This window comes from Athene cunicularia (assembly GCF_003259725.1).
Source record: "Athene cunicularia isolate RWA chromosome 7 unlocalized genomic scaffold, athCun1 chr7_part1, whole genome shotgun sequence".
In the NCBI taxonomy this organism is placed as follows: Eukaryota; Metazoa; Chordata; class Aves; order Strigiformes; family Strigidae; genus Athene; species Athene cunicularia.
In genome coordinates, this window is record NW_020799107.1 from 30,678,183 (window position 1) to 30,693,338 (window position 15,156).

Below are 15,156 nucleotides of genomic sequence, written 5' to 3' on the forward strand. Positions count from 1 at the left end.
AACATTGTTTAACAACCATGTTAACATAACGTTGTTTACCTTTGAGCTAATTTACATCTTTCTTTACAAAATATATATGATAAACATGACACAAAAGTAAACTTAAGTTACTGTATTCCATTGGTTTAACATGACATTAATTTATATGAGAGTAACATTAAATGGGTATTTTAATTAATTGTACATGTGCATACCCAATACTTTTAAAATCAAAATACTTAGGTTCACAAATAATCTAGTATGAGTATGAAAAGTGTTAGTTTTCTTTCTACTTAGCAAAAATATTCCAATCCTAATAAACTCATACACTACAAGATATGTTACCATGATCCTTAATTAGAAGAAAAAAATTCTATGCCTGTTACTGTTAAATCAGTCTTTCTTACCGTTAACACTTTTACCTTCTACCTTTCAAACCAAAGTGCTTTTTTATTTTTAACATTTTACCAAAAAAAAAAGGAAACATTAATAACTGCTTTTTCTTACTTAGGGGTCACAGTCCAAGTTCTTTCCACAGTCCCTGTAATGTTCAGCTACTGGGTAGGTTCCTACTGGCATATTTTATAACTCATATGTTACAGAATCTTAAAAAAATAAATGTCTCCTCCTATAAATTAGGTGATTGAAGTAGTCACTAGAGCACTGAAGTAAATGGGGAATTGTTACGCTGGAAAAAAAAAAAAAAAAAAAAAAGAAAAAAAATAGTCCAGGTATGAGAATAGCCAGGAGGGTGTCCTGGCAAAGCTCTACTCTGGAGTACACTTAGTAAGAAAGAATGAGACACAACAGAATTTCTTCTGGGGACCTTGCAGGGGTAGCTGGGAACAGAGAGAATTTACACAGCATGTATTCATGGTTAGTAGGTAGGCATATATGTACACATTCCATGAAAGCTAAACATCAGTCAATATTTTCTCATTAAAAGAAGTAAAAGATATTTTTGTGGTCTTGTCCCACTATTCTTTAAATGTGGCATGGGACTCGAATGCTTTGAATCTTAAAATTCAGTATCAAATTTAAATTAACATGTTCCCTGCCTGGTGATCTTGAATGCATAAAAGAAATAAAAAGTCTAAGAGGATAAGTAATAGCAAAAAGCTGTTCTAAATACACTCTCAATTTGACTATTTAGCTGTGTGTACAAGTTGAGTTGTTACATGGAAACAGATATGCTACATTAAAAATCATGGTGTTAAGCCAACATATAAATACCACTGATCTCCAGAATTTCTTGTTGGGTGACATATCTTTAACACTTTATTCTATATTTATGGAAATATTTTTCATTAACTATGTGTTAGGGGAAAATCTGATTGTATGGATATTGCAGTTCTGTTATTAGAATTATGACTGTTACCTCCTTCTAAATGTTAGAGAGGTTTGCTCAAGTTTTCTCCATAGAATTCTTATGGTCAAGCATCTCACATTTCTTATTTTTATATTTTCAACTCCAGTAATAAGAGACTAAATATTCATTGCTATGTTTAAAAATTACATGCCTAGGTTTTTACATTGGGATAAACAAAACCAGGGGACTGGTTTACACAAAAGACCAGATACTTCAGTGCATCAACAACCTAGGCTTTATTACACTCATCCTGAGCAGTAAAGGCAACTGCAGTTCATAAAATATTCAAGAGGCAGAACTTCACCCAGAGGTTTTAAAGCAAGGCAGAATTTAGCCCTACTGGTTTCCAGTTATTCAGAACTGTAAAATAAATTTTAGATTCAAACCGTCTCTCTGAATTGTTTGCAGTGACATTTATCCAATATCCTCCAAAGGTGATAACATTTGAGAACTATATTTTAATATACTATTCTGCTTAATATCTTACCAGGCCAAACCTCAGGATACTTTAGATCTAGCCCAGATATTAAATAATGACTTAGCTGCTACAGTAAAAAAGTACCCCAAGAGGTTTATCGGCTTGGGTACGTTACCTTTGCAAGCTCCAGACCTGGCTGTGAAGGAAATGCATCGCTGTGTGAATGAACTTGGATTTCCAGGAGTACAAATAGGATCTCATGTCAATGAGTGGGACCTGAATGCACCAGAATTGTATGATATTTATGCTGTGAGTAAATGTTTCTTTCCTTATTTTGGGGAATTCTCTGATATGGAGTTCTGTCTAAAAAATATCTTGGGACATAGTCGTCAACTAAATTTATAGATACATTAAAACAATTGAGCCTTTTAATCTGCTTACTGATCAGAGAGATTCAGCTTTAATTATACACAATAATTCATTGTAAGATATAATGACAATAATACAATATAAAACATTCTGAAACATAGTTGAAGTGTTTCCTGGTGTTCAGAGGGAACTTCCTGTGTTTCAGTTTGTGCCCATTGCCTCTGGTTGTCTCACAGGGCACCACAAAAAGGAGCCTGGCTCCATCTTCTTTACACCCTCCCTTCAGGTCTTTATATACATTGATGAGATCCCTGCTGAACCTTCATTTCTTGGGGCAAAACAGTCCCAGCTCTCATAGTGTTGCCTTATTTGAGAGATGCTCCAGTCCCTTCATCATCTTTGGACTCTCTCCAGTAAGTCGACATCTCTCTCATACTGAGATCCCTCTGTTGTACTGGTCTCTCTCTCTTATACTGTACATTCTTCAGTTTATGTGTAGGAAGTAATGTCTATCACTTCTAGAAACATCCCTGGATAATAAAGATTGTGAAATTAAGCCATATTTGATAATGAACTTTATCAATCTAGCAAGCCAGTGATTGAATTGCTATTTTTAGTTTACAAATGTAGATGGTGATTACTCCCTACAATCCAAAAGTTGCAGCTTTATTTATGCATGTATGGGTAAATAAACCCAAATTTTTCAAATGTGTGATAATCTCCTTAGCAACAAGATGAGGTCCAGAAATACATCTGACAAAATGAGGCTGTTAAATTCTGGTTAAGCATATGAATGACTTGACTATATATTTAAATTTAAGCACATAATTAAATTACACAGTCAGAATGAGCATCCTGTATTGTTCTTGTTTCCCTTTCCAAAGATATCAGTAGTTTTAGAAAAATTAATATACTTGAGTGGAGGTGGATTATTGATCAGAATACAGCTAGATTTCAAACTCTTAGGGGGGATTAGGAATAGTTTTAATTTATATTTTAAGACCAGCAGAAGGCCAAAGAGGACAAATGTAATGCAACAGCAATGAAAATTCCTTAATGCAGCTGGAACAATTCTGCAAAACCATCCTAAAATGGTTCTATAAAACATTACAAGAATTCATCCTCATATGTATAATGAAACCAAAAGCATTCTAGTTTGAACCAAGTTTTATTCTGCAGGATGGCTGACAAACACAGCTAAAAAAGCAGGTTTGTACCACATGAATCTGAGGAACACTTGGCTTACTAAAAAGATGTTATCGTCAGTGTTTCCAATCCTGTAGTCTCAAAAAGAACTTTGAAACTGAATGAGGACTTCAGGATATGGCCCGAAGGCATAAATATAACCAACTTGTTGCTTATTGTTCTTACTTCTGGACCTTTTTTCATTATTAGTACAATTTTGCAGGTAATCTTTCATGGCTAAGAACCGAGATGCATTTTGGTAAGATTAGTCAAGATTTAGATTTTTTTATTTTTGCTGCAGGCTGCTGAACAATTGAATTGCTGTCTCTTTGTGCATCCCTGGGACATGCAGATAGATGGAAGGATGTCCAAATACTGGTTTCCCTGGCTAATAGGTGAGTGTATATTTACTTTGCTTAATCCAGATTTATGAACTGTCACTGGACTTTGCCCAGAAGATTGTTGCAAAGGTACTAGTACAGAGAAAAACTACATGATTTTTCTATCAATCTTTTTTTTTTTTTTATGAAGTACTACAGTTAAATCTGTTGTATAAATTCAGCAGTCATTTGTTTTTAAGCTTGTTTCGTTTGTTTAACTTTTAAATACCTAAAATTATTCAGACTAGCAACAGAATCTATTATTCTCTTTTGTCCTAAATACAAAGAGCAGATGTCTAGGGAAAAGTGAATTGTCTCTGAAATAGAGCTTCTCAAAAATAATGCAAGTAAATGAAGGAGTCGGCAAAACCAAACATTACTTCCTAGAATTTCTTGGATTATTTCCTAGAAATAGGTTGATCAGAGAGGAAATTAGTCTAAGTTCACATCAACTATAGTTGAAACAACATGTGCTTTGAAAGCTCCCTGTAGACGTAGTGAATTATCTAGTTTCGGTTTATTTCCCTATCTGCTAGGTAAATCAGAACAACATTGAGTAACAGGAGGTAGGCTATAGTGCTTCCTAAAGATGTTCAGACCTCATTCCACCCTCACTTACTCTGTTTTACATTGTTTTGTTTTGCATGGTTTTGCACTGCCTCCAATAGAGATGATCTAAAAAACATACACAACATACATAAAATATACATTCTGCAATATACCCTGGAAAATCTTAGTGTCCCAGTCACCAGTGCATTATCTTAAAGCAATATCAATTAAGCCTAATCAGAGCCAGCTCAACAACACAGATTTTAAAAGAGACTAAAATTATTGCATTTACTTAACAAAGGATAATTAAAAGATTTTCCTACTAAGCCTAATAAGGCTTTGCATATGAGTGTATGGTAAAACGTTAATGAAGGACAACCTTTTGAGCTGGATAGATACTGTTTTCTCCATAGATGAAGGGAAATCAGTTCGCAATTTCAAGCTGGATGTCTGAATTTAGGCACCTGAATGGCATGATATTCTATGTTTGTTAGGTGTGCTCAGAAACTGAGGCTTGGTATAGGAACCTAAATTGCTGTTATGTTCCTAACACTGGGCATCCAAGTTACCCAGTGGCAAAGAGAGAGACAGGTTATTACTAAACTGTTCGAACTGGCACGATGTTATAACTAAGCCCCAAATCTGTGTTGGAATATCCATCAACATGTCTGCCCCGCTTTCCACACAAAAAAACCCCAGAAGCATAGGTGAGAAGAGAACCTGGCACATCCCAGACTTGTCTTTGAGCTAGGGTAACTCTGGAATCAGGCCTGTACTGTGCAGCTCAGGACATACCCAACCTGCCTGTCAGCTGTCCTAGTGGTGTAGGATAAAAACCAGGCTTAGAATTCAGAAGATCTCAGTTTCTAGTTCTGTGTCCTCATTTCAGTTAATTAATGTTCAGTTCTGTGTTCCTCTAATTGAAATAATGTGGAACCTTTGGCAGCTGCTCTGTAACTATTATTGTTTCAGTAGGCTCAAGGCTAATTGAAGAAAATGAAGATAACATTTAAAATTCAAATTGGAAAATAAAAAACTGTCATACAATAGGATTTCATTTTTGTTCTTAGGCATGCCTGCAGAAACAACCATAGCCATTTGCTCCATGATTATGGGAGGAATTTTTGAAAAATTTCCTAAGCTGAAAGTTTGCTTTGCACATGGAGGTAAGTAATACACCATGTGAAACTCTTTAGTTGAGCATGGTACGATTTTATTTTCTGGTATGCTAGCTAATAGGGCCACCACTTTAAGCCTGCCACCAGCTGAGTACTGTTACCCTAAAGAAGATAATCTATCAGATCGTCTGCTTGTATGAACACTCTCTAGCCTGTTTCAGCCAGCGTTTGAACTGTTACAATAGCCTTTAAGGGAAATGAGGAGGAAGGGGAGACAGGAGATGGTTTGGGGAAAGGGATAAGGAAGCAGCAAGAGGGATTTGGGCATCACAGTAGTAAGAACTGGGGAAAATAGTGGTGAAAGAAGCTAATGAAGGGGAAGGAATAAAAAATTGCTGGTGCAGAGCAGTTTCTGTCAAATAGCTGACAGTAAAACTTGCAGATATCTGTTGATAATGTGGCTTTTTTTCCTCCTTCATATTTTCAGCTTCTGTTACTAAAAGTTTTTTTCTTGCAGGTGGAGCTTTTCCGTACACAGTGGGGCGAATCTCCCATGGATTCAACATGCGCCCTGATTTGTGTGCCGTGGATAATAAAGTGGATCCAAGAAAATACCTTGGTTCATTTTACACAGACTCTCTTGTCCATGATCGTGGTGCACTAAGGCTGCTAACAAGTGTAATAGGAGAGGTGAGTTTTAATGCTTCCAGAAGCAGGCAAGTCATTCTTTATTTAATTCTTTATGAAATAGCAAAAGGGGAAGAGAAGAAAAAAGTAGGAAGAAGACAGCATATTCATCCAGTCAAATCAGAACCTGATGGGCTTCTGCCACGTTGCTAATGTTTTTACTATATGGAGTTATTGAAATGGTGGTTTTAATCCAGGAACTCAGGCACTGTGAACCTTAGTTCAGTGAGGCTTGTTCCTTGTGTAAGGTTGTTCAGGATGGGACTGCAAGCAAAGACTGCTTTATTTGAAGCCTTGTTTTCAAATGGCTTAATTTTCAAATTCAACAGTATAGTTGAAGAAATCAAATTGTGTTTCCACTCGGGAAGTTATAGGCAAAAAAAAAAAGTCAGTAATAAAGTTTTTGTGAGGATCCTGGAGAGTACATTAAACATAATGGTTTGCAGAAATATTAAAATAGTTAGAGTGAAGAAATCTCTGTAGTTTAGCAACCTGCTTAAATAGGGTACAGCATGGGACAGAAAAATCCAAAAACATTCAAACAACTTCTCACTAGTATATGCTCAGGAAGCGGTTGAAGATGGCATCACTCATGCTAACTTCCAGTAGATCACCACAAATCAACGAGAGACCTGTGTTTCTGTCCCACATCATTCTCCTGGCAAAACTGGCTGCTCGTGGCTTGGATGGGCACACCCTTCGCTGGGTAAAAAACTGGCTGGATGGCCGGGCCCAAAGAGTTGTGGTGAACAGAGTTAAATCCAGTTGGTGGCCGGTCACGAGTGGTGTCCCCCAGGACTTGGTTTTGGGGCCACTCCTGTTTAACATCTTTATTGATGATCTAGACGAGGGGATCGAGTGCACCCTCAGTCAGTTTGCAGATGACCCCAAGTTGGGTGGGAGTGTTGATCTGCTCGAGGGTAGGGAGGCTCTGCAGAGAGACCTGGACAGGCTGGAGCCATGGGCTGAGCCCAACTGGGGGAGTTTCCATAAGGGCAAATGCCGGGGGCTGCCCTTGGGCCACAACAACCCCCAGCAGCGCTACAGGCTTGGGGAGGAGTGGCTGGAGAGCTGCCAGTCAGAGAGGGACCTGGGGGTGTTGATTGACAGCTGGCTGAACAGGAGCCAGCAGTGTGCCCAGGTGGCCAAGAAGGCCAATGGCAGCCTGGCTTGTGTCAGCAATAGCGTGGCCAGCAGGGACAGGGAAGGGATCTTGCTCCTGTACTTGGTGCTGGTGAGGCTGCACCTCGATGACTGTGTTCAGTTTTGGGCCCCTCACTACAAAAAGGCCATTGAATGACTCGAGCATGTCCAGAGAAGGGCAACGGAGCTGGTGCAGGGTCTGGAGCACAGGTCGTATGGGGAGCGGCTGAGGGAACTGGGGGGGTTTAGTCTGGAGAAGAGGAGGCTGAGGGGAGACCTCATCACCCTCTACAGCTCCCTGACAGGAGGGTGCAGAGAGCTGGGGATGAGTCTCTTTAACCTAGTAGTAAGCGACAGGACAAGAAGGAATGGTCTCAATTTGTGCCAGGGAAGGTTTAGACTGGATATTAGGAAGCATTTCTTTCCAGAATGGGTAGTTACATGTTGGAATGGGCTGCCCAGGGAGGTGGTGGAGTCCCCATCCCTGGAGGTGTTTAAGAGGAGGGTCAACACAGCGCTGAGGGATCTGGTGCAGTTGAGAACTGTCAGTGTTAGGTCAATAGTTGGACTGGATGATCTTCAAGGTCTTTTCCAACCTAGACAATTCTGTGATCTCTGGACCTCATGGAGTTTGTGCAGCTGGCAGGCAGATACCTACCAGATGTCAAAAATAGAAGTGCAAGTTCTGACATTGACTTTCTTGTCTCAACAACTGTATTCCTGTTTCCTGTGCATTAATTTCTAGGCTCACATAGTATTTTTCTCACATGTGAGGCTGTTGCTGTCATCAGGACCTCTTCTATAACCAGGTTCACAAAAACAGCTAAGCTGAATGTTTTCTTTCTCTCTACAGAAAAGATACTGCTGATTTCCCATTTTCATCTCTAACAGTCTGAACAGGTTACTGCAATAAATCTGTACTAGAACTGATACAGAAGTGACTTGCCTAGGCCAGCCAAAAATAATGCAGAACTATTGCTTTCTTTATCATGGTATTCTGAGCCCTGGTCTCAAACCTTTGAAATCCATGGGTTTTCAGTCTTGGTGCACAGAAAATCTCTAGCTTTGAGACAGTACTTCTGCCTTCAGCCTTACAGTACTCGTGTCTTTTAGGAAAACTGCATTTGAAGATTCATGAAAATTTCAACAATGTGACAGCACAACTACACCTTGAAAAAAAAACTATAGAAAGTTTTTTTTAAATATAAAGATATGTACACATACAATAACACTATGGCTCTAAGGAGAGGAGAGAGAATACTTATTTCTTAAATCCACCATGAACGGAAAGTAGATTTATGGTAGGAACCCCGTAAGATGTGTAAAGAAACTACCGTGCAGCCTAGTTCCATTAGAAACAAGTAAGATAAAACGCAGGTCAGTTTACTTGTCAAAAGACCTGCTAATAAGCTGTTAGTATTGGAAAGTTCTTATCAGTGGGTATTAATTTGGGTGGCATTTGCCAAGTTTTTCCTGTACATATAGACATGTTCTAGGTTGGGGTTTTTTTGGCAGTGCTAGGCCCAATGAACACTGATGGAGAGATCTCTGTGTAAGGGATGAAGTTTTAGGCACCAGATAGATTACTAACAAAATACTAGGGCTCCAGCCCAGTACTGATTTCTGTTAATTGCTGTTACCAACCTCTAAATACATCATGGTCAGCAGTCCAGGATGTTTTACTGTGTGTTACCTTTTGAATCTAACTGTAGCTTACAGTAATAAAGTGGCTTTAAGTAGTTTTTACAATAGATTTAAAAATTTTACCAGATGTGATGTGCACTTCCATTTTACAAGATACCCAAAGACTTAGAGAGTAACAGTTCAGCACTTGCCTCCAATTGTCACCTTTTCTGAGAGCCTCCCCAAATCTAGACCATGTTCATCCTAAGTATATTCTTGTTCTACACGCAGTTATAATATAACAGGGATGAGTCTGACTCTTGAATTTTAAATTGCCGTGTTTAGGTGATCAGATTCCTTTTTTATTGCCAAGGAGACAAGATCATTTGCTTGTTTCTCTTTTTTTTTTTTTTTCATTTCAAAATGTTGGGAGACGTGTTTTGCCATTGTTAGAAAGACCTTGGTGAATTAGAAGCTGTGTGACTCAGCATGACTGAGACCCACAGATTCTTTTTTTTGGACTGGTTCTGGTTTTAAGCTGAGCTATAGATGTCAAGAGCAAAGCAGGACATAAAGTACAACCGGATGTTTATTACTGACAAATTTTTTTTCTGTTTTAACTTGTATAGAATGGAGCAGTTCTGCCTCAGAGTAAGAAGTTAGCTTTACATCTCAAGGCTGCTCTAAGCTGTGGCTGTTGTGGGAATGCTGCTGTCTTTGCACCATACTTGAACTGTAACTTCTCTACTTTTCTTCCAAAGAAGCAAGACACAGACTCTGGCCCTGAATCATGATTATTCTTTGCAACTGAAATTTAGTTGTTTGAGGAGAGGTAGGTTATAGATTCTAGCTCGATAATCTCAAAGTCACTCAGCAATAGCCATTCTGATGTCTTGTTTATTTTGTCAACAGACTTCTGAAAATAGTTTCTTAACTCAATAAATTTGACCAGTTACTACATAGGATGTTGGTATTTTGTTTAATTCTCCGCTGAATATTGTGAGCTCGAGCAATGTGATATCAGGTGGAACCCCAGTGCTGAAATGTCATGAGTCAGATCCCAAAAACTTAAATACTTTTAACAGAACTTGGAAAAAAAAAAAAAAAGTAAATTTTCTTCCTCTTTTTCCCAGCAAATGCATCTTATCCTTGAAAAAAAACATTCACATCACATTTTCCAACTTTATAACCAGGAAGATTAAAAAGTTTCCTTTTTTTCTATTGAAATTTGATATTCTCACATAATACCATTCTATGAGTCAAATGCTTAAAAAAACACCAAATACCTCAGTATTTTCAGTGCAGTCGTGTGTTGGCAGAATAATACATATAAGATGAATAAATGCTGGGCTAAAAACAATGTGATTGGGTCTTGAGGATGACACTGTAATTTTATAAGCCGCAGGTTTGAAATAGGACAGCTCTCCAGAGTATTGCTAAAAGCCGTGCAGGAAGGGCATCAGTGTGTGTAAAGATGTGCTTAGGCATGGCTTCAGGTCCTGAGGGAACAGCCATGACCTGGCATCAGAATGTAATGTTTTGGCTTTGAGCTTATGAATATTAAAATCCAGTGACAGCTGTGATGAGTCATGTACATTTAACTTCATCCCTTAGTTTTAGGTGCAGGTTAATTGGAGCCTATTCTAGTTCAAGGAAGCAGAAATACACATTTCTGAGAACAGCAATTTTGCAGTCTTATAAAATTCTGAATCCTTTGCTCCCCTCATGATGAGGTAGCATGAAGTGAATATAAATAAACACAAAACCCCTAATGATGCTGGCTGTAAAAAGTGAAGAACTGGGCTGTCAGGGGATTAAATGATTCAGTATATCTCTGCAAAAACTTCCCCGTGGTGATTCCCCAGGAGCCATCTCCCAAGGGTAAAACACCCTCTGGCCAGAAGTTGGAGCTGAACTGGCTGTAGCAATCTGGCCTTGTTTTGAGATGCATCCTGACAGTAGGAAAGAAGGTGAGATTCAAGGCAAATACAACTTTTACTAATAAAAGAGGACAAACTCATGCTTGATGCTCTTTGAGATTCATTTTAAGATCCAGGTCCCTATTATGGTGAAAAAAGTTCTGTTGAGTAGAAGGGTCCACTGAGGTTAATCATTAGCCATATTTACCTTTCTAAAAGGAGAGATGCACTAATTAAGGTAATGAACTGTAAGTCTTCTAGGGAAAACTGACTCTGTTGATATACTTTGGAATAATATAATAATACATATATTACGCTAGGAGTATTATTTGCAGAGACTTCACAGGACTTCTCTGAGGCTGGTTGCTAAAGACAGGTATTGCAATCCCCTTTATATAGATGGATACAAAACTGAAGCTCAAAGAGTTTAAATGAATAGCTTAATATCATTAGTAGCAGAGCAATAATGCTGCTTCTAAAATTTGCTTCCTAATTTACAGCTCTTTGTTTTACTGCTAATGAATATATCACATGATTAGCTGTGAAACACTTTAAATTAGAGGAAAAGAAATATATATTTGAAATAATATATATTATTCCAGTGGGAGTGTAGGATTTCTTTCTGCTTTGGTATATAGGAGGTGTGAACAAGAATGTATTATATGAACCTTCCTGGCTTACTTAACCTTAACTACTAAACAGCTAGGCAACTACTGGGTTTCCTTCTCCTTTGCTTAGAAATGCATTTTCTCATATAAACCTAGTATGTTGATTGGTTTGGGCGGTTTTTGTACATGGCATACATTTTTTTTTTCATATCTGAAGAAAGTGGCTTGGTATCAGATTGAATATTATAAATAAAAGAATGTAGCTGCCTAAAAGCACACACATCCAAATATATTTTTTTTAATCTACACTCAGAACTTGATTTAGCATACGGAGGGTGTAAATTTCCCTATTCTAATATTATGGCAAGACTTCTAAAATAAATTATAATACAACAATATAGGACAGAACAATAGAATGTGTATCTCCTGTTTGGATTTCTTGTTTTGTATAGATTCTTTCAGAGACTCTCGGGTGACATCTACTGGAGGTAAAAAAATTAAAATAAAGCATTTGGCAAATAAGAACGAATCATTTCATAAAATAACTGAATTGTGTTCTCTTCATCCTATTTCAATATTGGTAACTGAGTTCAAATATTATAAAAAGTGCCCCAAAACTATGAGCTTGACTCCAAATTCATGAGACATTTCAAAACATGTATTTTTAATGAAAACTGTGGTTTTCAAATATTCATGTCAGGATATGAAGCTTAAAGGAAAACAGAGTTTTGATAAAATCCAGAGAGTTGGTAGTATTCACTCTCCAAGGTAGATAAAATGGGGAAATATCATTCCAGTGTGGAAAATGAACCTATAACAATGCAGACCTATTGAGGATCTGCTTATTTCTTTTCATCTCTGACAACAGGAAGGATGCATACCGATTTTTATTGAATTTTTTTTCACTGACTTGCTTTCAGAAACAAATCATATCATGTCACTCATGTTCTCAGATATGTGTTTCAAATGCACAGCTAATATCCAATCCAGTTAAAGGCAATGACATTTATAAAAATTACAGATTTCCAAAAATATATGAAATTTTGTAAATGAGATTTTGGTTTTGTTATCTGAAGCTGAATACTAGTTAAATTAAAGTAAATACTTTATTTAAGTGTTTGTGATAATTCTACATTGTACCATGCTTTAAGTAGTATCACATTGCTATTATTACAGCTTTTTAGTTTTTATTACAGCTTTTTTTGTTTTTATTTTTTATTACATTTTCTTCTCACATATATATAATTTTAAGTTTGTGTGTCTGTGTGTGTATGTGTAGTCAAAAATTTCAAATTCAAGGATGCAAATCCAAGCATCTTCTCGGAGTTTGGTGGGGAATTCCTGAGATTCTTAATGAAATGTGTCAAAAATTCTCATACTAATTTTGGACTACACACGACAGTGCAGAGCATGCAATGAGCATGAAAATAAAACAAAAGTAAGTCAAAAACGGAAAGAAGAATTCTGTGTATCCTTTATTGGCCATTTAATTACGGCAACACTTAACCAAGATTAATCACTGCATTTTAGGCAACCTACTTGCAGAAGCAGTATGAGTAGTGTAGGACAATAGATGCCTTTTTGTTACAGTTCAAACCAGCATCACAGTACAGAAAATCAGTCTGAGTAAGAAATTACCATTTGTGTTGTATTCTCTGAGCAATATACACTTACTCCCAGGGGCCTGGGATTTGCATTTTGAACTTTCTGTGTCAGAATAAAAATACACCAAACTTTTGTTAGACACCACAAAAACGATTAACAGAACCCTGTACTTTTTTCAAACTTAAATTCACACTATAAACTCCTGAGTCGTTGTTTTCAAGCTTTGGTTTTTTCCTACTGAAAGTTGGAACCCAAAGATGATCTTCATATTCACTTTTGTAATTAATCATTCCAATATATACATGTGATTTCCTGTGGTTTATTATAAATTCCTGAAAGCTCGTGCAACTATATTGTTTAATATTACTACAAAATGTATAACTTTTTTTTTTAATTATTACCAGGACAAAGTTATTTTGGGAACAGATTACCCTTTTCCACTGGGGGAACTGGAACCTGGAAAATTGATTGATTCAATGGAAGATTTTGACAATAAACTGAAGGTATTATCTTTATATTTGGGTTTTTTTCCCTCCTTCTTAATCCTCTGGTTTTAGACCTGAGATAAAGCACTGAAAAATCAGTGTAGTACATTGATTCCTGCGAAGACTGGAAGAGGTCCTTCAGTCTCTTTGCAGCAGTTCATTTGAAAGGACCATTAAAAACATTTGAGTGAAATATGAGTTAAGCACACACAAAGATATATATGTGTTTTTTCTACAGGATAAACTCAAGGCTGGAAATGCTCTGGAATTTCTGGGTCTTAGAAGAAAACAATTTGAATAATTATGAAGATATTAAAGAGACAAAACTTCAGAAGTAACGCTGAATCCTCAGGGATATTTCTGTTTCCATGTGCAATGACACAGATGAAAATTTTGACAGGTATATTACAGTCTACTGTTATTTCCAAGAGAAAAGCAAGGGTACTGGAAATGAGTATGCACAGGTATTTCTGTGCATTTGAGGATTTAAATTATCTTTTAAAAATTCTGAAATCCCTGCTTTCATAAAAAAAGGAAGGATTTAATCTTTTGCAGTTGTGATAAGAATCGCTGAAGAATAATCAATGTCATGTTATCAGAACTTGATTCCCGGGAAGAAAGAACTGAGAAAATTATGACCTGTATCCATTACATTTCAGTCTTCATTATGTCCAATAAACAGAAATTAAAAGAATCTTAAACCAGAATTTTGATGATGCCCAATAAAAGGCAACATTTCCCTTTACCACACTTCAGCTCAGCACGGCAAGCACATGCACTGATGCTTTGTAAATGTTGTGATAGGATGAAAAGGGTCTGTGTGGGGACTTGTAACGTTTTAGCTGCCGCCTACACCACTGGCAACTTATTAATCAGAAACAATTTGGACAATATGGTTGTAGGTGGAGAAATAATGTATTTGTGTGGGTAATACTTTGTGCGTCATTGTCACTGTCAAAATAAATGCTAGTGTTTAGCAACAGTATGGTTTAATGTTCTGTTCCTTAAAAATACTTCCTTAAATTCAGGTTGGATACTTTAAGTGTTGAAATATGAATGTTCTGCTTTGAGTCCCTCTATAGGAATGGAAAGATGGTTTACTTTATAGACTATTGATTGAAATAGGTTTATCCTGATCGTCTGGTGTCCGATGCACAGGCATCCTCCTCCTGGAAGGATTTTATACTAGTCTGAGAAATACTGATGAGCCCTTACAGTCTCCATTCCCATGGGATTGTTTGCTACGTGTGGTTTCACCATGCTTCTCTTCAGTCTTAGAACACTCCAGGAAAAATAGTATTAGACAGAATTTGTTTCTGTAGCTGTGTCCATAACTGTCCTTCTGTCATAGGCTGAACCTGAAGGATGTTGAACAGCAGCAGTTCCTGCTGATACCAGCCTCTGTTCGACCACAAACAAGGCTTTTAGAGTGTCAGAAAAACAAACCAAAACAAAACATGGTCTGTGCAGGTTAATTATATGTTTTCCTAGCTATTGCATTTGGATCTGTGCTCTGTTGCTCTCCAAATACATTCCATAGTAGTCTGCTGGACACCGAAAACTGAAGTAGACATCAGCTCACAGGTTTAGGCCTCAGGAATACCAGGTTTTCATGTAAGAGGAAAAGAGGACCTAGATAAAATAGCTGTAATGATATTTATCATCCTCAGGTTCGCAAGGCTTCTGTTGACCTTTTTTATTTAAATATCTACATGCAAG

The 15,156-nt window shown here is 37.2% G+C and overlaps 1 protein-coding gene across 4 annotated transcripts in view; it reads left to right on the plus strand.

Moving 5' to 3' along the window:
• Nucleotides 1-14,483, plus strand: part of ACMSD (aminocarboxymuconate semialdehyde decarboxylase) — a 45,858-nt gene extending 31,375 nt beyond the window's left edge. For 3 of the 4 annotated variants that reach the window (XM_026852620.1, XM_026852622.1, XM_026852621.1), the window contains 7 exons: nucleotides 491-540; nucleotides 1,839-2,075; nucleotides 3,622-3,715; nucleotides 5,320-5,415; nucleotides 5,885-6,057; nucleotides 13,357-13,455; nucleotides 13,676-14,483. In XM_026852620.1, the coding sequence (XP_026708421.1) occupies nucleotides 491-540; nucleotides 1,839-2,075; nucleotides 3,622-3,715; nucleotides 5,320-5,415; nucleotides 5,885-6,057; nucleotides 13,357-13,455; nucleotides 13,676-13,738 (812 nt within the window). In that variant the 3' untranslated portion in view covers nucleotides 13,739-14,483. The remainder of the gene's footprint in view (nucleotides 1-490; nucleotides 541-1,838; nucleotides 2,076-3,621; nucleotides 3,716-5,319; nucleotides 5,416-5,884; nucleotides 6,058-13,356; nucleotides 13,456-13,675) is intronic. The other variant, XM_026852623.1, reaches the window with a different exon arrangement.
• Nucleotides 14,484-15,156: the final 673 nt, after the last annotated feature.